Source organism: Heteronotia binoei, chromosome 21 (assembly GCF_032191835.1).
Source record: "Heteronotia binoei isolate CCM8104 ecotype False Entrance Well chromosome 21, APGP_CSIRO_Hbin_v1, whole genome shotgun sequence".
In the NCBI taxonomy this organism is placed as follows: Eukaryota; Metazoa; Chordata; class Lepidosauria; order Squamata; family Gekkonidae; genus Heteronotia; species Heteronotia binoei.
The window spans coordinates 173,753,059-173,781,021 of NC_083243.1; the positions used below are offsets into that span (position 1 = coordinate 173,753,059).

The following is a 27,963-nucleotide window of genomic DNA, read 5'->3' on the forward strand; positions in this document are numbered from 1 at the left end:
GATGATGTGAACTCTAGTCAGGCGGTGGACCTGGTGTCATCCATGGCGACACTAGGACTCTCCCAATTTGTTACAACACCCACGCATCAGGCCGAACACATGCTGGATTTGATCTTTGCAACGGGAATCTTAGTGGACTGGATCACTGCAGGAGTAGTGCCACGGTTGGACCACTATGTCCTGAAGGCTCGTATGGATGTGCCACCCCAAACCTGTTTAGGCGGCGAGCATATCTTAGCTCGCCCGTGGAGCCTAGTGGACCTGGTGCGGTTCCAGATGGCCCTGTGGGACCCCTAGCCCCCTGGCGATTTTCTAAATGACCTGGTTGAGACCTGGCAAGACCGGCTCACCATGGCCATTGATGAGATCACTCCACAGTGCCCTCTGCGCCCTCATTCTAAGCTGACACCATGGTACAACGCGGAGCTGCAGCTGACGAAACGAAGGCTCAGACAGCTAGAGAGGCGGTGGCGGTGTACTCAAGATGAAGTGACCAAAACATCTTATAGAGAGTTTATGAGGTCCTATAAGATGGCAGTCAAAGCCACAAAGAAAGCTTACTTTGCGGCTAAGATTGCATCTGTGAATTCACGCCCGGCAGAATTATTTAGTATTATTTGGAATCTTACATCTCTGCCACAAGGCAGACCAAACTGTAGGGAATTGGATATTGGCTGTGAGGCTTTTATGACTTTTTTCGCAGGTAAAATCTCGTTGATCCATAATGACCCCCCTGCCACTGTTGAAACAGTAAGGGAACTCAAGTCTCTGTGCCTGTTTTCCGATCGGCTTTGGATCATTTTACAACACTCAGTCTCCTGGCCGTGGCGAGGCAGTCGCAGGAGTGGGGCGCGAGGGTGGAGTGGCTGCACGCCAGTATCAACCAGTCTCTGGTTGGCAGCAAGGGGGCTGCTCCTGTCGCTCCGGCAAGGCGGGCGGGGAGATGCTGCACACGGGCTCCATCAGGGACAACGTCCAGGATGCCATGCCTGCCCCTGACGGGGCCGGCCGCCTCTGCCCACCATGGCTGGAGGCGGCTTCCTGTGAGGGGGCCGGGTTGCAGCCCCTCTGCAGCCCAGCGCTTTAATAAATCTTATCCCTGCACATTGCGTTGAATCCTTATTCAAGGGGGATTTGGGAGTGGGGGGAGACGAGTCCTGCACACGGCCACTTCGACACCGTCTTGCGCCCCTCATGGGTGTTTGATTCTCTGTGGGTGGGCACGAGTGGAAGCCACCACAGGAACTGTTGCCGGCACCTTTGGTGTATGGGTGCCTGCAGCGGGTGGCCTACTGTGTCCTGGCAGGGGCCCCCCACAACATCTGGGACGCCATCCGCCCATGCAGTTCACGGGAGGGGCACTGACGGGGGCTCGGCTTCACCCCTTTGGTGGGTAGCCTGCTCCATGGAGCTAGCGGTAAGTGCTGACGGGATGCTTCCACAAGGATTACACAGCCACACCATGGGGCTGGGCGTGTGCGTGAGGGGGGTGGGGCATGCGAGCAGCCTATCACCGGGGAGCGCTCTCTCCGTCGGCAAGTGTCACATGGGCCGGCTCCAATCCCTGCTGTCTCTGTGGAAGTGCCCCCTCCTGTCCCTGCCCTCGCGCCGCTCAGGGAGGCCACGGTCCAGCGTATTTTACACATGTACTGGCGGCGGCCACAGCTTGGCCGTGCTGTGCTCCGGTGCCCCGAACTGTTAGTTACTGTAGCCAGACCTTCTTTCTTTTTGCCAGTATCTTATAAAATTAGTGAAGTGCTTGTTAAATTGAACGATTGCTTTGGAGTGACTTGGCCTCAGCAAAGGAAGGGGGCTTTGCTGGTTGATATGATAACATTTTAGGTGAAAAACATACTGGTGTCCCCTTTTCAGGGTTTATTGTGTTACATGTGTTTCCTCAGATACGGTTGCCAGGTCTTGGTTGGGAAATACCTGGAGATTTTGGGGGTGGAACTTGGGGAAGACAGGGTTTGGGGAGGAGAGGGACCTCAGCAGGGTCTAACACTTGTCAGGAATTTGGGAATGCTGATCCTGCATTAAGCCAGGGTTTGAACTAGATAACCTGTATGGCCCCTTCAGACTCTGTGATTCTATTATTCTAATGTCATACAGTCCAAAGTAGCCATTTTCTCAAGGGAAACTCATCTCTATTGTCTGGAGATCAGTTGTAATTCCAGGAGATCTCCAGCCACTACCTGGAGGCTGGCAACCCTAGCTTTCTGCTTTCAATTTTTGAATACAATCAATGAATTATATTGAATACAATCAATGTTTTCTGTGGAAAAACCATGAACTGCCACATTTCCAGATGTCTAATAACTTGTATTTTGTTGGTCATGAGGGAATTTAATTTTGGGTATCATTTTAGATTATGTCAGCATATTCTAAACATTTTGATTTTCCACTCCTCCCCCCCCCCCAAATCAGTACTACGTGGGGGAGTTTCTTAGTTCATAGAGTTTCCCCGGAAACGCCTAGAGTGGCCAGTGCGCAACGTCGCTGCCAGTGCGATGACATCACTTGTGGGTGATGTCATTGCATCGACAATGTGGGCTGGCGGGTTGGGAATCTCCAGGGTGGGAGAACCCCCAGCCGGCCATGGCAGCTCTACCATACATAATTCATAAAATGGATTTGGGGGGGGGGCGGGGCGGTTCTCTGGAAGCCTCAGGTTTGCAGGAAAAAAATCTGAAATCTAAACAAAAAAGTGGATTAAAATTCTACAAAAGCATTAAAACAACATATGCAGCTTTCAGAAAAGAATGCCCACTTAGACTATGGTTTGAAATCGAAGTGGTTTGGAACCAGAGCAGCAATGGTAAATAGGAGCAGGTAGTGGGAGATTTCCCACCACAGTGGGGGTTTGGCAGCTCTAGTTGGGTACCCTACAGAGCCCAAAACGCTGCTTCTGTCTCAGAATGTCAAGAAGATGAGATTAGCCAAGTTGAAGTAGAAGAGCTCTCAATGGGAGAAAAAATGTTTTCCCTTGCCTTTTGCTTTTGCCCTCATGGCATTCATTCTTATTGGGCCTCCTCCCAGCCTCAGAGCCCAGCCAGGAAGACCCACTCTGTCTTTACAAAGAATGAGCTAGAGCCTTGTGAGGAAGAGAGAGGATTTTTAGATTCCACTTAAAGTCATCAGTCTTGATAAAGGCAAAAGACACCGACTAATGTAGACTGGTTTTAAGCGGATGAACTCATTCTTTATCCCAGCACCTCATTGAAACAATAGTGGACTGAGAGTGCATGTCTGTGAAGTGGGATAATGTATTTGATAAAGTGCCTGTGTGCACTCTTGATGAAAGAATCTATTACAGACTGTTCCCTGATGTTTTATTATTAGTCACATGCAGACTCTTAACCTTTTAATAGTGCCTGTGTGCACTCTGATTTATTCTACTGCAGATTGTTTGGATTCATTTAAGTGCAGACTGTTTGGAAAAAGAAGTTATGTTAAAGTGCCTGCATGCACTCTTGTGTATTTTATTGCAGTCCATTCAAAGGTAGAGGCTTTGGAATGTTAAAGTGCCTGCGTGCACACTCACATGTCATTATTGACTGTTTATATGTAGAGGCTACATAGAAGTAGAGACCAAAGGTTTTTCTCAATACCCAGGTGGGGGCAGGGGATCCCCTGGTTTGAAGACCCTCCCCCTGTTTCAGGGTAATCAAAAAGTGGGGGGGGGGCGAAGAGAAATGTCTGGTGGGCATTCCATTACTCCCTATGGAGATCGATTCCCGTAGGGTATAATGGAGAATTCATCCGCGAATATCTGGGGCTCTGGTTTTTTTTGAGGTAGAGGCACCAAATTTTTAGTATGGCATCCAGTGCCTCTCCCCAAAGTACCCTCTAAGTTTCAAAAGGATTGGACCAGGGGGTCCAATTCTATGAGCCCCAAAAGAAGGTGCCCCTATCCTTCATTGTTTCCAGTGGAGGGAAGGCATTTAAAAGATGTGTGGTCCTTTTAAAGGTGATGGCCAGAACTCCCTTTGGAGTTCAATTATGCTTGTCACAACCTTGCTCCTGGCTCCACCCAAATGTCTCCTGGCTCCACCCCCAAAGTCCCCAGATATTTCTTGAATTGGACTTGGCAATCCTACAAGGTCGGCCACTATCACGTTAAGATAGGACCTGAGTGTATCTCTGTGTGTGAGAGAGCAAGCCTTTTTGGTATTGTCTTCCTGAACTGTAGGCAGTGAGGAAGCGGCTACCTCCTCCTCCTTAACACCCCCCCCCTCAACTTTCTACCCTTTATTGCACAAACTCTTGTCGAGACAGGCTTATCGTTTTTTTTCCATTCCTGTTTTCCTTCCCCCATCTTTAACAGAAAAGACCTCAAAAGCTAGCTTACCTTCCCCCACCCTCGTCTATAAGATTGGGACTGTTGCCTTCCTCAAAATTTGCCTACACAGCTGTCCACAGCACAAACTTGCCTGGTGATATTGAGTCACGGCGTTGCACAGTCTTTGCATGATGTGACCACAGATGTTATCAAATTGATCTGGTTGCAGACCCTGAGGGCTTGCCCCCATATTGAAAAGACAGTCCCAACGTTGTAGATATTTACCCTTCTCTTCTGTGCACAGCACTGCATACAGCAATGGGAAAACACTGTCACTTATCCAGAAGCACAGCAGGTTGATAGAGAATACTTCTTTGTAGCTCATGAAGTGAAGTGGCTGATGTAGGGCTGGCAGGGGGTGGGGGTAGGGTTGCCCTCTTCTGGGAAACTTCCAGAGATTTGGGGTAGAGCCTGGGGAAGACATGGACCACAGTGGGATACACTGCCAGAGTCCACGTTCTAACACATCTGTTTTCTCCAGGGGAACTGATCCCTGTAGTCTGGAGGGGTAATTCTGGGGGAACTCCAGGTCCCACCTGGAGACTGGCATCCCTAGTTGACGAAACCATTTTCTGTCTATTTTGTGTTTTGCTGCTAAAGAGGGCAAGAGTTCCCTGAATGCTCAGAGGGTTTGTGAGAATGCAATGCAAGGATCCTTGTTATGAATTTTCAAATCTAATCTCACTCTCAAATTGCTGAAATCTCCTAGATAAAACCCACAATTTAGACTTGTGTCAAAACTCTTGGGGCAGTTGCCGTGGGTTGGGGCAATATGCTATAAATAAAACTGTCAAACTCAGTCACGTGGTGGCTAGTGCCTACCTCCCAGCTGATGGAAACAGCTCATGAACAGACTGGGAAATTAGCTTTTGTTGTAAACAATGGTGGGGGTGCTATACTACGGCTTCAAGGAATGAATGAAGGATGAATATGTAACATCCCTTATTATTTCAGGAGCAGGTGACCCCTCCCTGCTTGCACCCTACTGCCCACCCCCGTGCACTTGCTTCTGAGGCATTCTCCGAGCGCCTCCAAGCACACACACCACGCCACCATACCTGCTCAACCCCTTTCAGGTCTGTGCTTCTGAAGCACAGACCCAGGGAAGGTGAGAGTGGCCAGGTCCAAGGGAAGATAGGCTCTGCAAAGCACACATGTGCCATCCGATGCTCCCTCTAAGCTGTGGATTCTTGTGAGCAAAATTTCTACTTCATGAGCTACTGGCATTAAAGTTGTTCGCTACTACACAAATTAGCTTGCTCTGGGGCCGCTTTTCCTGAGTTACGTTAAAAATGTGTGAGCCAGAGGCTAAAAAACTGTGAGCTCGATCACACTAACTCAGCTTAGAGGGAACACTGGTGCCATCTGGCCTCTCTTGTCTTCCCTGGGTCTGTGCTACTGAAGCAATACAGTTCTGGTCACCATGTCTCAAAGAAGATATTATAGCAGTGGGAAAAGTGCAGAAAAGGGCAGCTAAAATGATTAAGGGGATGGAACACCTTCCCTATGAAGAAAGGTTAAAGGGGCCAGGGCTTTTTTGCTTGGAGAAATGATGTTTGAGAGGTGACATGATAGAGGTTTACAAGATTATGCAGGAGAGTCTCACAATGCAAGAACTTGTGGGCACTCAATCAAATTAATGAGCCATAGGCTTAGAACAGATAAAAGGGAGAACTTCTTCACCCAAAGAGTAATTAACACATGGAATTCACCGCTGAAGGTATTGCTGGCTACAAGCATAGACAGCTTCAAGAGAGGATTGGACTGAATAAACATCTACAGCATAGGTCCATGAGTGGCTATTAGCCACAAAGGTATAGATGGAACACTATGTATGTGGCAGTGATGCTCTGTATTCTTGTTGTTTGGGGGCAACAGTGGGAGTGCTTCTAGAGTTCTGGCCCTGTTGGTTGACCTGCTGATGGCACCTGGGTTTGGCCATTGTGCGCCACAGAGCGTTGGACTAGATGGGCCATTGGCCTGATCCAACATGGCTTCTCTTATGTTCTTATGCTGTCCTAAGAATTACAGTCCTCAAACAGAGAAACTTCAACAGGGGGATTACAATTTAAGATAATTTAATTGACAAGTTCAGAACAATGGACCCTCCAGGGCTGAATAAGGACACAGGATACTTATCTCACTACAGATACTAATTTTCTGCCCCCAAGCATTTATCCTCTGCTCTTATCAAGCTGATTACAATGCTCATTGTATCTAGGCATCCTACCTTCCTTCTTTGCAGCATCCCCTCCCCTCTTCTGATTGGGATATTCTATCTGACAAAGGGAGCTTTGACTCTTGAAAGGGTTTTTTTTTCATTCAAAATTTTATTAATTTTCACAGAAGATTACATATACAGGTGAGCTGCTTAGCAAGTAACCATAATAATTAAAGACTCTTGAAAGTGCATACACCCAAAAGGTGGCTGGTCCCTAAGGCGCTAGTGTGCTAGAATCAAGCAGCATTACTTCTAATGGGTAACAGCCATGCAGCACAACACGGTCAGTGTGTGTGAAATGAGCAATGACTGGGGAGTTGGGGAGTGCAAATGTCTGTGGGATACTTTGGACTTCAAACGACATGACAGAATATGTGCCCCATTTGTACTAGGATTGCATTTTCAAAGCTATATCAGTAGTTTAGTAAATGTGCCTCTTTACCTATGTCAGGTGGGCTCTTTAGATTATTCTATTGTCTTGTATGGTTTTGAAAATGCCTTGGAAAACCAGGCATAACGATCCAGCCTTTGAGGGAAAAATCATAAGTACATTCTCAGAACAGTATCCTTAGAACAACAAATGACTTTTAAGTAATTATCCTTGAGAAGCTGGACTGAGGATACCTTGGGCAAGGGAAAGTATGGATATGGGTAGTTTTAATAGGAGCTTTGGGTGCCAGAAACCGTATTTGGCCCAGACACCATTTAATGAGCATTAGTGCTGCGGATACCTCACTTTGAAGCAGTTGGCATTAGAAATGGACTTTGGACCAGGAAATGGGATAGTTTCCTCCGAGGAGAGGGTAGAGTTCTCTGAATGTGATGTGTGGTGGTCTTATCTCCAAGAAGCCTGTATTAAGATTTGAATAAGGAACTGAAATGGCTACATACCCTCTGCATACCAAAATAAGTTTTGGACCACCACATATCATATACCCCTACATTCAGAGGACTTTGCCTTCCAAGGGGGGGCCTATGCTACTTCCTGGTCCAAAGCCCAGTTCTTATGCCAGCTCCTATGTGGGGTGCCCCAGGACAAATGTACATACAGACTCTTGGGCCAAGGTCATTCAATTGCTGACCGAGGAGTGGCACTCCTCAGAGAAGCTTCAAGGGCAGATTAGAAACTGAGATGGCTGAATTTTTCGCTCACAAGTTCAGAACAATGGATCCATCAGGGCTGTGAATGAATTTTATCTTACTACAGATACTAATGTTCTACACCCAAGCATTTCCCTTCTGCCTCCTTAATCAACTTGATTGAACCTTTGTATCTGCTCCTTTCTCAGAAACACCCCTCCTCCCACCATCTGACTGGGATATGATGACTCAAGAGATTTCCATTTCAACTCTTATCTGACCAGCTGAACTTCGACTTTTGAAACCTCAGACCCCCCAAACTTGTTAATCTTGAAGGTGCCACTGGGGAGAGCCTCTGGGTGTCTGAAATGTTCAACGACTGAGTTAACCCCATGTGAGTTGTGCAAGTGTCCTGGGGCTCGCTGGGCCTCGAACAACTGAAGAACGACACATAAAAACTAATAATTTCTTCTCTTCTCCATATACAAAGCTGTTGGCATCATTTATAACGCAGGACAGCATTTTGTTTGCTTTCGCAAATTTTGAAAGAATGGCCACTGGCATCTATATCATGGACTGAAGGAACAACAGAGCTCAGGAGATGGCAACACAGAGGCCACTAAAGCTGTCTTCAACAATATTCTGAAGAGACATCCACTACCCAATCACATTTTTACTGTACATCAGTCATGTACCTACATATTCCCCCCCACCCACCCCCTGGAGGGAAGACTCAAATTTCCAGGGACACTTCATAAAGTGTATCTGAAACAAGTTTGTGGTTCCATTTCTCTGATTATTTAACAGTCCATATACACTGGTCTCACTGTGCTATGAACTTCCAGGGTATTACAGCCACCAGTGTCCAAGGTGTTGATCCTTAAACATATGGGTTTCGACATGGTTCCTCCTCACTAGCCCACTGCTCCTTGGGGCTTTCAAGACTCATTTCCAAGAAAAGTTCTTGCACTTCCTGGGTGTGCAGCACAAGGATATGTCCCAACCTGTCATGGCTTTGTTGCATACCTTGATGGCAACAACAGAAAAACTACTATCATAGAAGCTGCCATCAGATCAGGAACTATCCAAGGAGAAGAACACTGACTATTGGAGACAATAACCTAGAGATACCACAGCAAATACCAGTGTTGGATTATTTAATTTATACTGTTTTCTTCAGAATTATAGCCACACAGCCAAGGGTTTTGCACAGAACAATAACTTCAAACTAATTATGACTGAGGGACTGGACCTAGGATACCTATGGATCTCAGTGGTTCTAATAAGAAATTTTGGTACCAGAAGCTGTACTGGGGCCGTGCATCATTTCGTGCATATTGGTGCTGGGGGCACCCAACTTTGGAGCAGTTAGCACAAGAATTGGGCTTTGGTCAGGAGGCAGCATAAGTCACTTTGGGGGGCAGAGTCCCCCGAACATGGGAATGTAAGGTGGTCCAATGTTTGGGCTGGGCACCACAGTGTTTCTTCTTGTAGGGGACAGTCTCCAGAGTATGGGGATGGGTTTTTTTAGTGGTCCAAATATTTTTAGGGGTGGAGCCTGGCCCCAGTATCTGCCTGTGTGATTATCTTAGGGCACCCCACTTTGGAATAAGTGGCACAAGAAATGGGGTTTTGGATCAGAAACTCAGAGGGCCGAGTCCCTCGAACATGGGGATGTATAACGTATGGTGGTCTGAACTTTATTTTGGGGTGCGGAGAGCATGCAGCTGTTCCAGTCCCTTCTTACAATCTTTGCAACACAGACCTCTGGGTGGCACTCGCAATAGAAGCCTGTGGTACCAGAACCAGTGTTTGGACCTATTCTTCTGGAACTTTGGGGGGCGTGGTTTGTCTATAACATCAAACAAGATGTAAAGTGCTACAGTACAGCAGCTCTGGGGAAGATTTATCAATTGCTGAGGGTAGTGGTGTTGGTCTGCCGTAGAAGAATTTTATCTGAAGGAAGTTTTGACTGTTGAAATATTATAGCTCAAAACTGAGACTGGAAACCGACTTTAGACTTGTTCTGGGCCCCAGTGTCTGCCTGTGCACTGGATTAGGAAATAGAGTATGTCCCCCTGGACGACCCCTGAATGTGAGGGTGTATGATGTGTGGTGATCCAAATACTATTTTGGGGGGCAAAGGGCATAAGAACGTAAGAAGAGCACTGCTGGATCACACCAGTGGTCCATCTAGTTGATCATCCTGTCTCTCACAATGACCAACCAGTTCCTCAAAAAGGATATTATAGCATTGGAGAAAGTCCAGAAAAGGGCAACTAGAATGATTAAAGGGCTGGAACACTTTCCCTATGAAGAAAGGTTGAAACGCTTAGGGCTCTTTAGCTTGGAGAAACGTCGACTGCGGGGTGACATGATAGAGGTTTACAAGATTATGCATGGGATGGAGAAAGTAGAGAAAGAAGCACTTTTCTCCCTTTCTCACAATACAAGAACTCGTGGGCATTCCATGAAATTGCTGAGCAGACAGGTTAAAACGGATAAAAATCACCAAAGGGTGATTAACATGTGGAATTCACTGCCACAGGAGGTGGTGGCGGCCACAAGCATAGCCACCTTCAAGAGGGGGTTAGATAAAAATATGGAATAGAGGTCCATCAGTGGCTATTAGCCACAGTGTGTGTGTATATATATATATTTGGCCGCTGTGTGACACAGAATGTTGGACTGGATGGGCCATTGGCCTGATCTAACATGGCTTCTCTTATGTTCCTCTGGAGGGCCAACAGCAGAGCACAGAGGCTAATGGTGCCCCTTGGCTCTGGGATCCAGAGGTTTAGTGTCTCTGAATGTGGAGGATCCCCCAGTCATCATAGCTAGTAGCTGCTGATAGACTTATCCTCCATGGATCTATCAAATCCCCTTTTAAAGCTGTGTCCATCACTATATCCTTTGACAGCGAACTCCACATTTTAATCACTTTCCATGTATAGAAGTATTTCCCTTTTGTGTGTCCTGAAAGTACTGCCCATTAGCTTCATTGGATGCCCGCAGGTTCTAGTATTTTGGGGGAGGGGATATTTTTCTTTGTCAACTCTTTCCTCCCCATGCTTCATTTAATAACCCTTTGTCATGCCCCCCTAGTTGTCTCTGCTCTAAAGTATGCAGCTGTTCCAGTTCCTTCTTCAAATCTCCTTTTGCAATACAAGCTTCTTGGTGGCATTCCAAACAGAAGCTCATGGAGCTAGAACCAGTGCTTGTACCAGGTACCACTGAATGTCTTAATGGAGGGGACAATTTGGGGTGGTTCAAAGATTGTTTTGCGGTGCAGCTTGGCCCCGGTGTCTGTCTGTGCCATTGTCCTGGGGACACCAAAATTTGGAACAGTTGGCACAAGAACTAGGCTTTGGACCAGGAAACAGTATATGTCCACTTGGAAGGCAGACTCTCCAGAATGTGGGAGTGTATGGTTTAGTATCAGTTCAGGGAGGAGGGGGGGGGACACTATGTGAATACACATGTAAATGAGGTACAGCCAGCCAACAAAGCCATTTCAAAATTGCCCATTCTAGCAACTGATAAGTTTTCATTAGCATTACAGTTGCAACAAGATCTTTCAGGGATATATGAGGAAACACCCCTGCTGTTTACTGTGACACAGCAAATGCAAAGTAGTTCTAAATGCATTAGATGGGCAATGAGATTTTCTAGGGACAATAGGTTTGCTTCATCCGAGTATGGACAATTAGGGTTTAAAACTCCACCAGGGAGGCCCATAAAAACCCAGCAAATATAAAAAAATCAAAAATCAGTCTCAGTTTCTTACTGTAGAGAAAACATAATTGCAAATATTCAACCAGTATCGGCAGGAAAAATGAGCTACTACTATTTTATTCTGATTTGAGGAGCATCTATGAAATCAAGAGGTATTTTAAAATGAAATCACATCTAAATAACAAATGAGAAGGCAAGGGAAATGTAGATGATTCCAGCAATTATTATAGACAAGAAATCAAACACAAAAACGTCTACAGCAGGAATATATTTGAGGTTGTATTAGGAAGCATGTACACACACAACCCTTAGACCAACCTCAACAAATTCCCGCTGCAATGTGGTTGAAGGTGACATGCACAAATACTATTTCTAAACAAATCTTATGTGAAAAACCAAAGCGCAGAAATCACTGTTCTCTCCATACAGGAAACATAAAGCCCAATAAATTTAATGGGATTTACTTCCTTCTAAGCAAGTTTATTACTGCTTCGGGCATAGTAGCCCTTGTGTATTACTCCAGACATTCAAGAAAATCAGGAGCCATATTTTGCTTAATAAGTGCTTGCATTAAATAAGCAAGTACTTCTCCCCATGCCAAAATGCAGTTTTCCAGTATGCTCTTTTAAAAGGAAAAAAAAAATGTATTTTCCTAAGCCACTGTGAAACAATCGTGTATCTTTTGTACACAATTACAAAGAAATGCACAAGTGTTTACAAACTGCCAGACAGTAAATGGGGAGGTTTGAACCTGAAATATGCCTTGTGTAAGCAAGATAAACTCGCACTTCAGAATGAGAGGGTTAGCATAATGAAAATAAATATACAATTTAGCTTTCAAATAACACTTTTTCTTATGGGTCTACTTTGGGGGGTTGGGAGAATTAACTTAAAAGTTATTCTATGGCAAACTTAGTTGGAAGTAAAACAGAACTTGCCTCTGAGTTAACTATATTTAGGGATGTCTTGCACATACAATGCAAGTTAAGTCTTTTCAGATGCCATATGATCTATGTTGCAGAATATTACAGAAGGGAACTCTGAGCAGGGTTTTTATTATTCTTTCTGTGGCCTTGAGGATATCACTCGCAGAGGGTATAAAAGGCTCATGGATCAGAGTTTCCCCATGCGGCTGTGCTTCCGAATCTGAGAGGGGCACCCCAGCATTCTTTGCAATTCTTGAGTTACTTGCGACACAGCAAGAGATCCTGGGATGCTTCTTTCTAGTCACCGGCTGTTTCTTTGAAACTCCAACATACGGTCTGTTTTGAGAAATGAACTTGTGTTCTGACTTTTGAAATAGTGTTCTGCAGACTGTTTGGGACTGAGCGTGCCGTTGACTCAAGTCACTGCTGCTTGTGGATCAAAGCCCATTCCTAGGAGACCTTTCTGTTTGCCTGCCTGACTTTTCTGTAAAATTCCTCTGATCTGAGGAATTTGAGAAAGGGGAAAATGCTCTTTCCCTGATAAATCTCTATTTACAGAACAGCTTCTTGCTAATTTCTTAACAACGAGAGGTGGCCCGGCCTCTCTTTCCAATCCAACTCATGTGCAGAACACCTGCAGTCACTCAGTATTTCACAGAAGTGCATTCTGTGCTTTAAATTGCCTTTTGGAACCAGCTCCTGCATGTAAAATAGGATCCAACGGCTGAACCCAGGGTCAAATTAGTTTCTGTGAGTAAGGGGTGGCCGCCCACACCTAATGCCACGCAAGATTTGGGGCAGCGCTCACCCCAGGCGCGGTTAACGTGAGCCAAAGACTGCTGCACTGGTGTAACCCAGGAAGCTCCCCGCATCCTGCAGTCAGAATCTGATCCTTGGGGTGCAACTTTCTGCGAAGGGCAGTCGCGCCCTACTCGATGCCGTCCTCACACAGGGCGAGGGCATCCTACTATTCCTTCCTGGCGCATTGTTGGAGGGCAGCAAAGAAAAAGCTTTCGCTTCCACCGCAACTTTCCCTTCCACGCGCGAGGAGCGTCTGCAAATCGAAACGTTCCGTAGAACTGCCGGAAAGGCTCCGTGCAAGCATTCCAGAAGAGATGATTCATTTTGCAATTTGTTTTAATCCGGTTGCTAGCGATCACTCATTGGAGCGTAACGTCTCCGATGTATAACTTTTTTTTTTGCCAACCCGCGCGTCGTTTATTCCACTGACTCACATCACTTCCCTTCCTTAATGTTGCAATCCGAACGACACGCGACGCGGGAAGCGTTGCGTTTCATCACAGCAGCGGAGTTCATGGAAGGAGGTCTTAGATTTGCCAGCCCTCGAGGCGGCGGCGGCTGGGAATCAAGTTTCCCTGGAGAAAATGGCGACTTTGGAAAGCGAACCCGAAGGCACGATGCGCCACTGGAGTCCTTTCCCTCCCCAAACGCCGCTCCGCCCAGATATACCACCCCCACCCCCAATGTCCAGGAATGTCCCAGCTTGGAACTGGCCGCCCTGATTTCTCCTGCTTTCCTCATATTGCCCCGTCCCCGAAAACACACCACCTCCTCCATTTCTCGTACGGTAAACTATAGCTTGAGGGAACGAAGGATTAACCCCTCTAAAAACATCCATGTCGACCGATCCAGTCGCAGACCTTGCAGCATAAGGCGCTTTGGCCTCTACGCAACAGCCGATTGGGAAGCGTGCGCGTTATGCGCCGCCAAGTCGATTCAAACTCAGAGCAGCCCTATGAATTCATGTCCTCCGCAGCTTCCTACTGTCAGCAGCCTTGCTTAGGTCTTGCAAACGGAGGCTCTGGCGGATTCCCTCGAGTGGCTCCTCTCACGTCGGCTCTTTCTCCTTTCCCCGCTGCCTTCCACTTAAAAGTCTTTCCAAGGGAAAGAGTTCTTTTTCCCAAGGAAACTTGCAGGCTCGAGCTGCACGTTGAACTTCTCCTCTGGGAGCTTCTTTGTTCCTCCCCCCCCCCCCAAAGCCCAGACTAGGGTTGCCAAGTCCAATTCAAGAAATAGCTGGGGACTTTGGGGGTGGATCCAGGAGACTTTGGGGGTGGATCCAGGAAACATTAGGGGTGGAGCCAAGATCAAGACTGTGACAAGCATAACTGAACTCCAAAGGGAGTTCTGGCCATCACATTGCCTTTTCAATGCCTTCCTTCCATAGGAAATAAATGAAGGATAGGGGCACCTTCTTTTGGGGCTCATAGAATTGAACCCCCGGGGTCCAATCTTTTTGAAACTTGGTAGGCATTTTGGGGAGAGGCACTAGATGCTATACTGAAAATGTGGTGCCTCTACCCAAAAAAACCAGCCCCCCCCCAGAGCCCCATATACCCGCGGATCAATTCTCCATGATTTTCTATGGGAATAAAACTCCATAGGGAATAACAAGAGTCCCCAGCAGACATTTCCCTCCCCTCCCCCCGCTTTCTGACGACCCTGATGTGGGGGGAGGGCCTCCAAACCGGGGGATCCCCTGCCCCCACCTGGGGATTGGCAACCCTAGCCCAGACCTACAGCGGTTTACAACATTTCCACGCTGAAGCCTCAGCGACGCCAAACCCTGAGCCGCTGTGAACGCGCTCCTCCTTTGCAAGGGGGGAAAAAAGTTTTCCCTCCACGGCGCTGCCGCGGCGGAGCGCGAGAAAGGCAGAAAAGGTGGCTCTGCCTCGTGCTCCCAGGCGGCACAGGTTACGGCTCTCCGGCGACGTGTCCCGCCCCAGCCTCAGGCCCGCGGGCTTTTTGCCCGCCACTCTCGGCGGAGTCTGCCTGGCAGGGAGAGGAGGGGAGGGGAGGAGGAGAAGGGGGCGGGGGTGGTGGGCGAGGCGTGGCCGAGGGGCGGGGGCGGCGACCGTCTAAGGCCCCTTTGTTCGCGCGGGCGGGAGGAGAGGCATTGCTGCGAGGCGGGAGCCTGGGAGCTTGCACCGCCGACGGCCACGCTGTGAGTGAGGGGGAAGCTGGGGGGTGGCGGGGAGGCCCTGGGGCGGCTGGGTCCGGGGGCGTCGGGCTGCCCCTTTGCCGGGGGTGGCGTGCTTGGGGACGCCCTGCTGCTAACGAGGAAGCCGGGGAGGTCTTACGGGTTGGGGGAGCCGCATGCGTTTATTTGCACCCCCCCCCCCCCCCAAAAAGGTGTCTGGTTCCCGCAGGGGCCCTTCAGTTTCTCCCCAATCCTAGATTTCGGGGTGGCGGGAAGACTTCCTAGCATATGCATTTCGAAGAATTTCGTTTCTCTGCGCTACAGGGCTAACCTTAGGCTTGTACCCCGAAAAAAAACTTGATGGTCTGTAAAGGGCTCCTGGGCTCGAATCTACCAAGGTTAATGTTCTAGCCACGTCGCTGTTGCTTTAGATTCGTGAACCGTGGCGTTATTTTCCAGCACAGGCCACGAATATTGTTTAGAATCCCCCGCTCACAGGGGAAAATGGAGTGGTGCTTGTTCAATGAACTTTGAAAGCTCCTTGATTGTTCGTTTGGTGAGGAAATTTTAAAAAAAGTCTAATTATTTTGTTCCTCATAAGCGGTCTTGAGATGTACTTGAGGTTAGCAAAGCAGAAGCCTGTGTGGCTGGGTCTGCTTTAGAGGTGCTTCTTCCAACTGTCCCTCCCCCCCTCCCCCATTGTGTGTGGCTTTGTTTAGGGCAAGAAACAGTTAAGAAACGTGAGAGACCTGGCTTCTGGAACACTGAAAGTGAAGCCCCTTGCCCCTTACTTAGGGAGAGGGATAGTTGTTATTGGGATACAGTTCTTTTCATCCAGATGGAATGGTAAGTAAAGGAATAAAGGCTGGATTAGAATGTGTCTCTGCAGCTTACGATCCATCAGCCCAGACGTGGCCCCTAAAGAGGTTTTCTTGACTTTAACGCTCCCTTTGCAAAATTAGGTATTTGTACCCCACTTTTCTCCCCAAAGAGGACCCACAGCAGTTTATAACATGCTTTGCTCCACCTCTGTTTAATCCTCAAAAATACAATTCCATGATGTGGGCTAGGCTGACAGAGTGACTGGCCTAGGGCCACTCAGCAAGCTTCCATATTTAAACTTTGCTCTTCCAGTTCTGAGTCTGACACTACTACACTAGTTCTTGAAGCCTGACTTTTGGAGGTCCGCTGAGCCCCATGAAGACATGGAAGACAGTCACGTTATGCGTTTTTGCAAAGTGGACTCAGTGTCTTCACACTTCACCTTTTGAAAGTCCCTCTGTGCTGTGTGTTGGATTTTCACGTGCTTGCATCGTTCAGTTACGCTCACGAGGGAACTGGAATTGGCACCAGCTTCCCAGGAAATGGACAGTGTTGGCAAACAAGAGTTGGTGCCGAATTGACGTGGCCCTCCAACAGGACATCTTGTCCCACAGCTTCTTGGAGAGGCCAGACTTACTGGAGATTATCGTAATGTAGGTGCTGCTCTGTTTCTTTACTTGTATGATAGCCTGGTGTCCTAGTGAGCTTTAGATTCCTCTCTGCCACATAGATTTAGACGTGAAGCCCCGTGCATGGTGAATTGAAGTGGCCTGGCGGGTTAGGATAACTGGGAAGGCATTCCGTTTTCATTCTTTGGCAGACCTTGCCTTGGAAATAGTTTCCCTATCCACTCTGAACCTTTCTCTACCTTTCTCTGCCTCAGCATTCATGCTAGGCTGGATCCCTGATTGGTTCTGCCCCTGAACTCTAGGCAAATGGCCAGTATTGATTTGATCCTCAGCTATGTGTGTGTTTGTGCTGAATTTAATCAAATCTGGTACTGACTGAAAGAATGAGTCTTAGTTTTAACTGAAGTTTGGGGAAGAAGAGTAATTTCCCAAAGCTTTCTGTCACAATTTCAGATTGCCTTTGACACGTTCTTTGAATATAGACTAGTAAATAGCTTCTCATCTGGTAATCTTCTGTAAGAATTACCTTCAGTCAGTCAGGCAAAAATTTTTTTAATATAAACTAGAATAGTTAGTTTTTTCTTTTCTCCAGGCTGTGCTTTTGCTGGGGATTTCTCATAGGGGTATCAAGGGAATTTATAGAGAATGATGTGGGCTAGTGTTGTTTTGTGGATATATTCGCAAGAGCCAGTGTAGCGTAGCGGCTAGGGTGACGGACTAGAATCTGGGACACCCAGGTTCACTTGTTCACTCTGCTACGGAAACTTGATGAGTGACTTTGGGCCCGTCGCCCACACTCAGCCTAGCCTACCTCACAGGGTTGTTGTGTGGATAAAATGGAGGAGAGGAGAATTACGGTATGTAAGCTGTTTTGTGTCTCGCTTGGGGAGAAAGGCGGGATAGAAACAAAGTAAGTAAATAAAGAAGGCTGCTTTGCAAGGGTGAGGCTGGTAGTTCTCATCCCAGTCTGTTCCAATAGACTTAAGCAGCTTCCATGCAGTCCTAAATTTGCTGTTCCCCTTTTCTCTCAATAGCTTCTGTAAAGCAGGAGGTGTGGAAGGAGATGTTTCCACAGTGGGGCTGTGCTTTGTCCTCATGCCTCCTCCCCACCTGTATGATAGCTGTACTGCCTTGGGATAGGAAAGTTCAGTTCAGATCACGCATAGTTTTCATTCCTCTCAAGCCACAAAGAGCTGGCTTAATTGCAGGACTTCCTGAGGCCAGGTCTCCCATTTGTGAAGCTTGAGTGTGTTTGCATGTTTCAGTATAAGAGAAGCGGTATTCACACAAAGTGAACTTGTTACACCAAACCCTTTAACTGGTGTGCTGTTCAGATTGACAACTTTTCATATTAGGACCTTTTATTTGGATGCATTGTAGTACTTCAGATACATAAATCTGTTTTTTCCTTAGAATATATGTGAGCAGCAGACTTGAAAGGATGAGGCTGTTGCTTGCATGCGTGTGCCTTTGACGACTGTCGCGTGTATTTTCTTTTTGGCTACCTGCGCTGGAATAGAAAATGTAATGTTGATGGAATGAAAGTAAGGCAGCAGCAGTATAGACTTCTCAAGAGAGCGGTCGGATAGTTCAAAGAGAACCTTCATCTTGTTCATGGGTATGTTTCAGGCACGGTTCTTGCTGTTCCCCTTCCTAGGATGACTTTGTCCACCTCTGAGAATGTGACAAGCTTAAAAAACCCTTCTGGTGTTTTGTAAGGTAGACTTTACTGAGCATAATCTTCTGGGAAAGGTGGGAACAACATTCTAATTGCTTTTGTTGGTGATGTGAACGCAGCCTCAGCCCCTTTGCATGTGAGTGCGTGATGCTCCGATATGGAGATTGCAGAGCTTGGGTTTTGTACCTTAACTGCCTATCCAGCTACCTAAACCCTCTTCGTGGCAGGAAGCAGAACAGCTGGGCATCCTCCGGCCCTTCACCTTGTACAGACTGAGCAGAAGCACAGCATCAACTTCTCCCTCAGGGCTGCTACCGTGTGGGTGCCTCCTTTACTGCAGGATACTACATTGTATATGACCACTGGAGCATCACGCCCATCCCAGCACACCAGGATGTGGCATCCATCCAACAGCTGAGGCAGGCCTTCGAGGGAAGCATTTCTGCCAAACCCCTGCATTCAGCCTCTGGGCTGCTGGCTCTTTGTGAGGAGGCAGGACTGGAAGCACCATATTCTTGGTTCCGTATCTCTGCCCCTCTCTCCCCCTCCTCCCTATCTCTTTTCAGTTCCATCAAGCACCACTTGTACATTTGTGTGTGCTGTGGTTATTTGTGTTTCGTCTATACAGGCGGTGCAGCAAACTGGGCTGTGGACTTTTGAGAAGAGGGTCTTCATCGATTGGCTCCCCAGGACTGGCCCTGCGATCTTTTTGAGGAGAGGTGGAAGGGCGAATGTCCAGTGTCCTCAGAAATTGATGACTGTGAGACTAGTTTTGGGGTGGGAAGAGTGTGCTGTGAGTCCCATACCATAGACCTTTATTGCATTAATACAAGAATACAGTATACTTTAAAACCAACAGTGACACTATAGAATATAATAAAACCTTAAAAACCCAGCCAAAGTTAAATGACATAAAATAGCAGTAGGCTATGCATGAGTAAAAGCCTCTCTGATTTGGATCGCAACCTGTAAAAAGCAAGCAACGTGAGTAGTGACAAAGTTGTGTTTCCCGTGGAGTAAAAAACGAACCTTGGCATTGTCAAAAAGGCCTTGATGGTCAGAAAGCAGTGCATCTAGATATCTTGCACGTGGACTGCTATAAAAAGGGCAGTCCAAAAGAACATGAGGGACCGTTTCGATGACTCCTTGACTACAAGGGCATCGTCTAAGATTGCGGGGGATTCTGTGGTATCTTCCGAAAAGGATGGCCGATGGTAATGCATTAAATCTAGCCAGCATGAATGCTCTTCTTTGGTGAGGATCAGTTAAAAAGAGGAAATAGGGAGCTAAAAGCCCAGGAATCTGGGATAAACCCAGATAGCTTGGGGAGCAAGTTTTCCGAGCTGCCTCAGTTAGACGTTGCAACTGGATATCTAGTAGTCTACGTTTGATGGATTGAAATACCGCAGAAGCAGAGGATAGATAAAATGCATCCAAGGAAATTCCCATGGATGTGCTGTGAGTCATTACCTTTCGTCTGATATGACATGGCACCGACTGTGTTTACCATGGCTTGTACCTGTGGCAGGAAGCCATGTTCATCGGCAAGTCTCTTGCACATGTATCTGTATAATATCATTGCAAATGTAGGCAGCTTCCCACACAGGTTGAGCTTGGCCTTGCCTCTCAAATTGCTGCTTATGTGGCGTGTGTGTGCCACATGACATTAGTGTGCAATAATTCTCCTGGATTCTCTCCCCCCCCCTCGCCTCATGGCATTTCCCTGTGTTTGAAAAGTGGGTCTCCTCACTGTGTAGATGGGAATGCATTTTCAGAATTCACCTTCCACATCAATGCCATTTTCATTCATACCCACTATCCCCCTCCCCCGTGCAGTCTTTCTGCTGGCTTCTTTATTGAATCAGTAGTTGCTGTATCCGTACATTGTTAAAGCAGTGTAGTGCTACAAGGGGAAATCCTTAGGGTGATGTGAAGGGGTGCATAGGGACAGGAGGATACCAAAGGAAAACAACACAAAGAGTTCCTCTCATGTGGAGGCTCCACTGCTTCTGCTTTTGGAGCAGAATTTGAATGCACGATAGGGAATTATCCTAATATGAAGCCAGTCTTATATTCATGGAGTTTTGTGTGTCTTTGTACTCATAAAATGTTTGGGTTTTTTACCTTTTAAAATAATGATTTGTGAAGCAACTGATTTGCTGGTCCTTGAGGAGTTCAGTTGGATGGCTCTATGAAAGGGATTGTGACTAACTTATGGTTCACATTGTATTGAAGGTGTGTGGAATTGTGCTAGGAATGACTGTTGCCTGTGGGTTTTGTGGACTTGGGCGGAACTGTGAGTTGTTCCTCATCCAAGGGCCACTGGGAGTTGACAGGAAGTCTTATGATGAAACTTCTGCTTAACCTTCTGCCTACTCTTTTTCTGTGTGTCTTGGCTGCAGGCCTGAGCTGAGCCAAGATGAGCTGGAGTTTCCTGACGCGCCTCCTTGAGGAGATCAACCAACATTCAACTTTTGTGGGGAAAGTGTGGCTCACTGTGCTGATTATCTTCCGCATTGTGTTGACTGCTGTGGGTGGCGAGTCCATCTACTATGATGAGCAGAGCAAGTTTGTGTGCAACACACAGCAACCAGGCTGCGAGAACGTCTGTTACGATGCCTTTGCTCCACTCTCGCATGTCCGTTTCTGGATCTTCCAGATCATCTTGATAGCCACACCCTCCGTAATGTACCTGGGCTTTGCATTGCACCGACTCTCGCGCCAGCCCCCTCAAAGAAACAGAGCGCCTGTAGTGCGACGCGGTGCAGTACGCGACTATGAGGAGAAAGAGGACAATGGTGAGGAGGACCCCATGATTTTTGAGGAGGTGGAGCCAGAGAAAGAGGTAAAGGCAGCCGGGGGCCAGAGACACGATGGCCGTCGGCGAATCAAGGACGATGGACTGATGACTGCATATGTGCTTCAGCTGCTGTGCCGTTCTGCACTGGAGGTGGGCTTTCTGCTGGGGCAGTATGTGCTTTACCGCTTTGAAGTGAACCCCTCGTACGTGTGCAGCCGAAGCCCCTGTCCCCACACTGTTGATTGCTTTGTCTCCCGCCCCACTGAAAAAACAATCTTTCTCCTCATCATGTATGCCGTGAGCAGTCTTTGTTTGTTTCTCAACATCTGTGAGCTGTGCCACCTTGGGGTGGGTGGAATCCGGGATGCATTCCGGAGCTCCAACAAGGATGCCGGTGTCGCACATAGGCACCACTGCCCCCCAAAGGATCCCAGCGCACCCCCAACTTACCATTCTCTCAAGAAGGAGTCCTCAAAGAGCCAGGCGGCCAAGGACAAACTGACTTACACTGGAGAGAGCTTGACTGGCATGGCCACCGAACGCTATGCTGTTCCATCAGGCCTCCCGAGCCATGAACTGGAACAGCTGCGCAAGCACCTTAGGATGGCACAGGAGCATCTGGAAATGGCCTTCCACCTCCAGCCACTGGACACTGCCAGCCCCTCACGTAGCAGCAGCCCTGAGTCCAATGGGCTGGCTGCGGAACAGAACCGTCTCAACTTGGCACATGAGAAGGAAGGAGCAGCCTGCGAGCGAACTACTGGTGAGCTGGGCTAATAATAATAATAATAATAACGTTTTTATTTATACCCCGCCCTCCCCGCCAAGGCAGGCTCAGGGCGGCTTATAGAACATGATATGGTATCATGATATAACAATAACAGGTAAAATCAATCAGCAATATAAACACAAATATAAATTAATTTTAAGAGCTAAAAACAATACAGTGGTGCTGCAGTCTCTATTTATCCAGGCAGCATAATATTCATGCTGGTTACGTCTTGAAGGCTTCTCGGAAGAGGGCAGTTTTGCAGGCCCTGCGGAACTGGTTGAGGTCCCGCAGGGCCCGTACCTCCTCCGGCAGCTGGTTCCACCATTGGGGCGCTTTTATAGAGAAGGCCAGCTCCCTAGTTGTTTTAAGTTTGGCCTCCTTAGGCCCAGGGATTTCCAATGGGGCTCTTTTTTGGCATCTGGTTCTGGCATCCTGGCAAAGATAACTTGTTCCAGCTGGGAAGGCAAGAGTTTGTCATGCTCCCATCTTAGACACAGAGGTTAAGGGTGCTCTTGGCATGGAATGGTGTACAGTTTTGTTATTTGGGTTCTGAGGCACTAAGTGGGCCACACTGAATGAATGTGCCTTGGCAAGAGTCAGTTTGGTGTAGTGGTTAAGAGCAGCAGACTCTAATCTGGAGAGCTGGATTTGATTCCCCACTCCTTCACATGCAGCCAGCTGGGTGACTTTGGGTCAGCAACAGTTCTCTCGGAGTTGTTCTCTCAAGAGGAATTCTCTCAGCCCCACTGTCCTCGCAGAGTGTCTGTTGTGGGGAGAGGAAGGGAAGGTGATTGTAAGCCGCTCCGAGACTCCTTTGGGTAGTGGGGGGGGGGGGAGGGCTGTTAAACTTCTACCACTTCTTTCTCCTCCACATAATTTGGTCAAAAAATAGTTTGATTAAAGCCAGGGATCTGTCCACACTAAACAGTGGTGGCTGACAGCAGGTATAGTGAATACCAAGGAAGGCAGATAGAGACACTCAGAGGGAGGGAGTGGTGGGGTGGAATTTCTGAAATGTGCAAGTAGTAAGCAATCCTCTCATCTCTCTGCATTGTGACCTAATATAGCTGCTCTGTGCAGTAGGTCAAGTACATTGGTGTCCAGATGGTGTGTTTGCATGCACTGTGGTAGATATGTAGTGTTTAACATACTGCAGAGATGCATGGCACACTGGAGCTGCCACATAATACGTGAAGCAGTTGTTAGAGATAGAGATGGTAGAGTAGGATGGTCAGGTGTCCAGCAGGGTGTGGGTGAGAAACCAGCAGGTAGTTATACAGGCACAGGGTGGGGGGGGGGCAAGGCTTGTTCCTATGGTCAAAACGAGAATTGTGATCTGCTTTCCCTCTGTTTCCCCAGGTCTCTGAAACACTGGGCCTCACTGGGCAGCTGCACAGATGACAACAGGAAGTGTCTGAGGAATTGGCAGTGTGAACATCTGCTCCTAGCCTGAAGTTTGAAAATGCCCTGACTGTGTGTGTGGAATGATGAGGACAGACTCTTGTATAATTGAGAGAAAGAGAAGGGAAACTGTACAAGCCTCAATGTCTTGGTCCTTCTGGGGGTTTAGAGGCTGTTGTAGGACTCCTTCAGAAGTCTAGCTCTGTGTACGTATGTGAATGTGTGCCTTTCTTTAAGGGTCTAAATGGGAAACTTATTTTTTTACATTGGAGAGATGCTGTTTTGCCTCGCCTCTCTGCTGGCTGTCTTCTGTCCTTGATGTCTTCCTTTAGGTGGGACTGGATAGGTGGGCACGTAGCAGCTTCCCTGTTGCTCCTCTTGGTGGTTTATTGACTGCAGGGGCAGAGGAGAAAACCACAAGATGCCCACAACTTCCTGGATTCTTCCACATCGCCAAGCACAAACATGGCATCCTCTCTCTCATCTGCCTCTCCCCATCCCAGATTATGGAAGTTATTGGTGGTTGGGCCAAAGATAACTCAGTTACATTCCAAGATGCCAGCTTTTAGGCAGCATCTGCCTTTTTTGCCCTCTATGGGGTGCTGTGCTGGGGTCCCCCCATCCATCGCAATGGGATCACAGTAACATTTTGATCATCTCAGCGATTGACGTACAATGTATTTGTATTTTTGTCTTTTGTTAATTTTACTGGTCTAGTATGAAGTTTTGTGTTTTTATATACATGCGCATATATATATATATATATATATATATTTGGTAAAAATGAGATTGTTTTCTAGGAATTCTGAGTTTCTTGACATTTTTTGCAGCAAAAGAGAGGAAGGGGTGGGTAGGAAGGTTTGTGTATTTGGTTTGTGTATTTGGGGAGGAGCCATGGCTCAGTGGTAAAGAATCGGCTTGGCATGCAGAAGGTCCCAGGTTCAATTTCCAGTATCTGGAGAGCCAGTTTGGTGTAGTGGTTAAGTGTGCGGACTCTTATCTGGGAGAACCGGGTTTGATTCCCCACTCCTCCACTTGCACCTGCTGGAATGGCCTTGGGTCAGCCATAGGTCTGGCAGAGGTTGTCCTTGAAAGGGCAGCTGCTGTGAGAGCCCTCTCCAGCCCCACCCGCCTCACAGGGTGTCTGTTGTGGGGGAGGAAGAGAGCCAGTTTGGTGTAGTGGTGAAGTGTGCGACTCTTATCTGGGAGAACCAGGTTTGAGTCCCCACTCCTCCACTTGCACCTGCTAGCATGGCCTTGGGTCAGCCATAGCTCTGGCAGAGGTTGTCCTTGAAAGGGCAGCTGCTGTGAGAGCCCTCTCCAGCCCCACCCACCTCACAGGGTGTCTGTTGTGGGGGAGGAAGGGAAAGGAGATTGTGAGCCGCTCTGAGACTCTTCGGAGTGGAGGGCGGGATATAAATCCAACATCTTCATCTTCATCTCCAGTTAAAAGCGATCGTGCAAGTGATTTGAAAGACTTCTGCCTGCAATCCCAGAGAGCCACTGCCAGTCTGAGTAGACAGTACTGACCTTGATGGATTCATGGTCTGATTCAGTGTAAAGCTTCATGTGTGATTGTGTGTAATGATCTAATAATGGGATACTGGACTGAACTCCTTGAAACTCATCAGCTGATAAGTTAATGGAGAGGCATAAGAAAGTGAAACAGTCCCATGAATTCTATAATAATCTAAGGAGCTGTCTTAATCTGAGTCAGTTAGTTGGGGAAAAGCAATGGAAGAGGGATGAAGCAGGTGGTAATTAATTACCATATTAACATGACAACGAAGATGTCAGGGGATGACTTCAGAGAAGTGCCCCCACCCTGTTGCTATGGGCGAAAGATATCCTGTGAGCTCTAGCCTTGTGAGATATGGGAGTCATACAGGATTTGTAAAGGAAGCAGGAAATGGGTGTTGGCCAGACAGCAGCATTAAACTCCCTAGTTCCTAAACTTCTGTACTTTACAGTACCTACTTCTAAAGGTATTGTGATTTTTAGGGGCCACTTGGAAAGTAACTTCCCCAACATAGCAGGAATCTTGACATCAGTTAACACTAAACACATTTATCATTTATAAGTACATCAATCATTTGTAGCGCGTTGGCAGCTTATAAGAAAGGGGGGGGAGAGACTATTTTGAACATTATGGAGAGGCAAATCCAAGCTTGCTGTGAAATATCCTGGAGTCTCCCTTCCAAGGTCACCCTATTTCTTCTCCATCTGGGCCTTGTGACCCACCTGCAAGACAGTCGTGATCCAAATTTAGAGAAACACTGATTCCACTGAGAAGTAGCTGTGCAAGGGAGAATTCCTCTGGAAGCTGAGCCCAGGGTGGAGGGGAAAGTCTGAATGCTGGTGAGCTCCCTCCCTTTGGTCTGAGACATGAGCAAGAGCTCCAAGCCAAGAACCCTGCCCATCAGCTGGGTTCTGCTGCAGCGCCTTTTAGTCAGAGTGTCCTGTAGTGGTCTGTTCTCATTCTCTTTAGGCCTCTTCTCATTCTCAGCCATATGGTATATCTGCCACCAGGCCGAAGCATTTCAGATTTCAGAAGGGGGAACAAATGTTTGAATGTTCCTCTACGTAAAATGCTTCCCACACACTAAACCTAGCAGTTCTGTAAAAAGGCTGGCCTGAAATACACTTCCTGGTATACTAAACTTATATGGGCAAGGTGGGGGAATCGCTGGAACATTTCTTTACCAGAAATCTGAAAATTATTACATGGGGCTTCTCCAGAACAAGGCTTCAAAACTTGACGAGATGGAGATAGCTAGACTGAACTATGTGCTCCATCACTTTAACTGGCACCAGTTCTGCCTCCTCTCCCTCCCTTTGTGCTTTGGATGTTCAGGCCCTGTGAGGGGAGTGCTGTCCTGATCTCCAGTACAGCTTGTTCTGCTTATAAAACATTATTTGAAACACACACCCCACTGCCCTTGTGGTAGACTGAGCTGTGTGCAAGTAAGACCAGGAGAAGGGGAGGACTCAGTTGATCAGCTCACTCTTGGAATGGAGCAAATGGAAGGGAAAATGACTCCCCCACCACACACACACACACACGCACCTCCGATTGGGCAGGGAAAATGTTGGGCTGGATCCTATGAAAGGCGAGGATCTTCATGGGTTACTGGTGTCCCTAGGGAGGAACAGCTCATTCTGTATGCATTACTAACAGAGAAGGCATTATTGACTTGACTTAGGGTTGGAATCTTTTATCACTTGGATTTCCAAGCAGAGGTTTTGGGGATATCTTTACCCATCTTACAGTCCTTGGCTCTGATACCTGTGGCTCTGAATCTGGTAAATAGAATAGGTAAGCACCTTGTTTTTCCTGGTCTGCTGCTGGCAAAGAGAATGGATAGCGCAGATAGAAAGAAGCAGGATGTATTCAGATCTGTGTGAAGATTCTCATCTCAGCCTGTGAAAACCCATCCGAAAAACAGACCAGATCCATGCATTTCTCCTCTCTCTATCAGTCACAGCTCTGTGTAAGCAAGTGGCATTGTTGCCCCCCTCACCCTTCATGTCTTTCAGAGAGCGATGAGCTGGTTGAAGTAAGAGAGAGTTCAAGCTGGAAGTTTGTGCTTCGTCTAGTAGTCAGATTGGTTCACAGGCTGCTTGGAGTACTTTGGTGCCCTCTGCTGACCAAATCTTTGTATTTTTACCTGGGAAATGAGCCCATTACATGCTTTCTCTGGAGTGGGTGGGATGCTTGGGTCTGCACTTTCCACTGCTTACCCAGGGCCTCTATATTTGTCTGCTGCCTGCTCCCCACCCAGTACTTGAGTAATTCCATAATACACAGATTCACATTTGTGAAACCAGGAGTTAATTGTATTGGTTCACTCACCTTTGCTTAGCACAATGGATGATAACAAGATTACCATCTTTCCTAATGTGTTGTGTGATAGACAACTTCCAGACCAATCATTTTAGTTAATTTTGTTTTTTTAAGTTTATATAATTTAGAGTGTTTTGGAAACACATGTCAAAAAACTGATTGTGATACATAGTTCAGCAAGGGGACTCCCACACTCTTACCAGCATGCCGTGTTCTGATTGCAGGCATTTGATGACTGCAAGCAGCAGAACCTGGGAGCCTTTGGAGGATCCTGCCCTCACTGGCCTCCCTTCATCCTACCATGTGTGCTGTGGCCAGCAAAAGAACTGGAATCGCTGCCCCCCGTTTCTAATCATCTAGTTGTAATTTTCTTCCATAGACTAAACGTTTACCCAGTAAGGATACCTATTTAAGCTGTCTGTGCCAGGCGAAGAGGTAATTAAGACTGGTCTATGTTCAGCTACTGCTTCGTGTGATTGTCTGCCTGATAAATGCATGTATGGTTTCTTATGGGTGCGCCTCTGTGCTCCATTTAGTTTTCCCCTAATAAGAACCACAGTGATTGCAGGAGATGGGCAGAACCTCCACCCCCTCCCTTTCTGGTACATTCAGGCTATAAAGCAAATGATCAGAATTACAATTGTAAAGAGATGGTTGTGGTGGAATTTATTTTGGGTCGGCCCTCTTTATGATCTTAAACATGCTCTTTATGAAATTGGCTACAAGAACTCTTTCTGTAATGGATGGCTTTTTTGTCCCCTGCAGAATGCCG

At 47.3% G+C, this 27,963-nt stretch overlaps 1 protein-coding gene across 1 annotated transcript; it reads left to right on the forward strand.

Annotated features, from left to right (window-relative positions):
* Positions 1-15,252: 15,252 nt before the first annotated feature.
* LOC132589740 (gap junction gamma-1 protein-like) lies at positions 15,253-24,150 on the forward strand. Its single transcript, XM_060262462.1, has 3 exons — positions 15,253-15,269; positions 20,777-21,937; positions 23,306-24,150. The coding sequence occupies exons 2-3, from the start codon at positions 20,794-20,796 to the stop codon at positions 23,311-23,313; spliced, it is 1,152 nt and encodes a 383-aa protein (XP_060118445.1). The 5' UTR covers positions 15,253-15,269; positions 20,777-20,793; the 3' UTR covers positions 23,314-24,150.
* The last annotated feature ends 3,813 nt before the right edge of the window (positions 24,151-27,963 follow it).

Bases quoted from the DNA above. Each gene is read 5' to 3' on its own strand.
- LOC132589740 (XM_060262462.1), top strand. From the start codon at position 20,794: ATGAGCTGGAGTTTCCTGACGCGCCTCCTTGAGGAGATCAACCAACAT.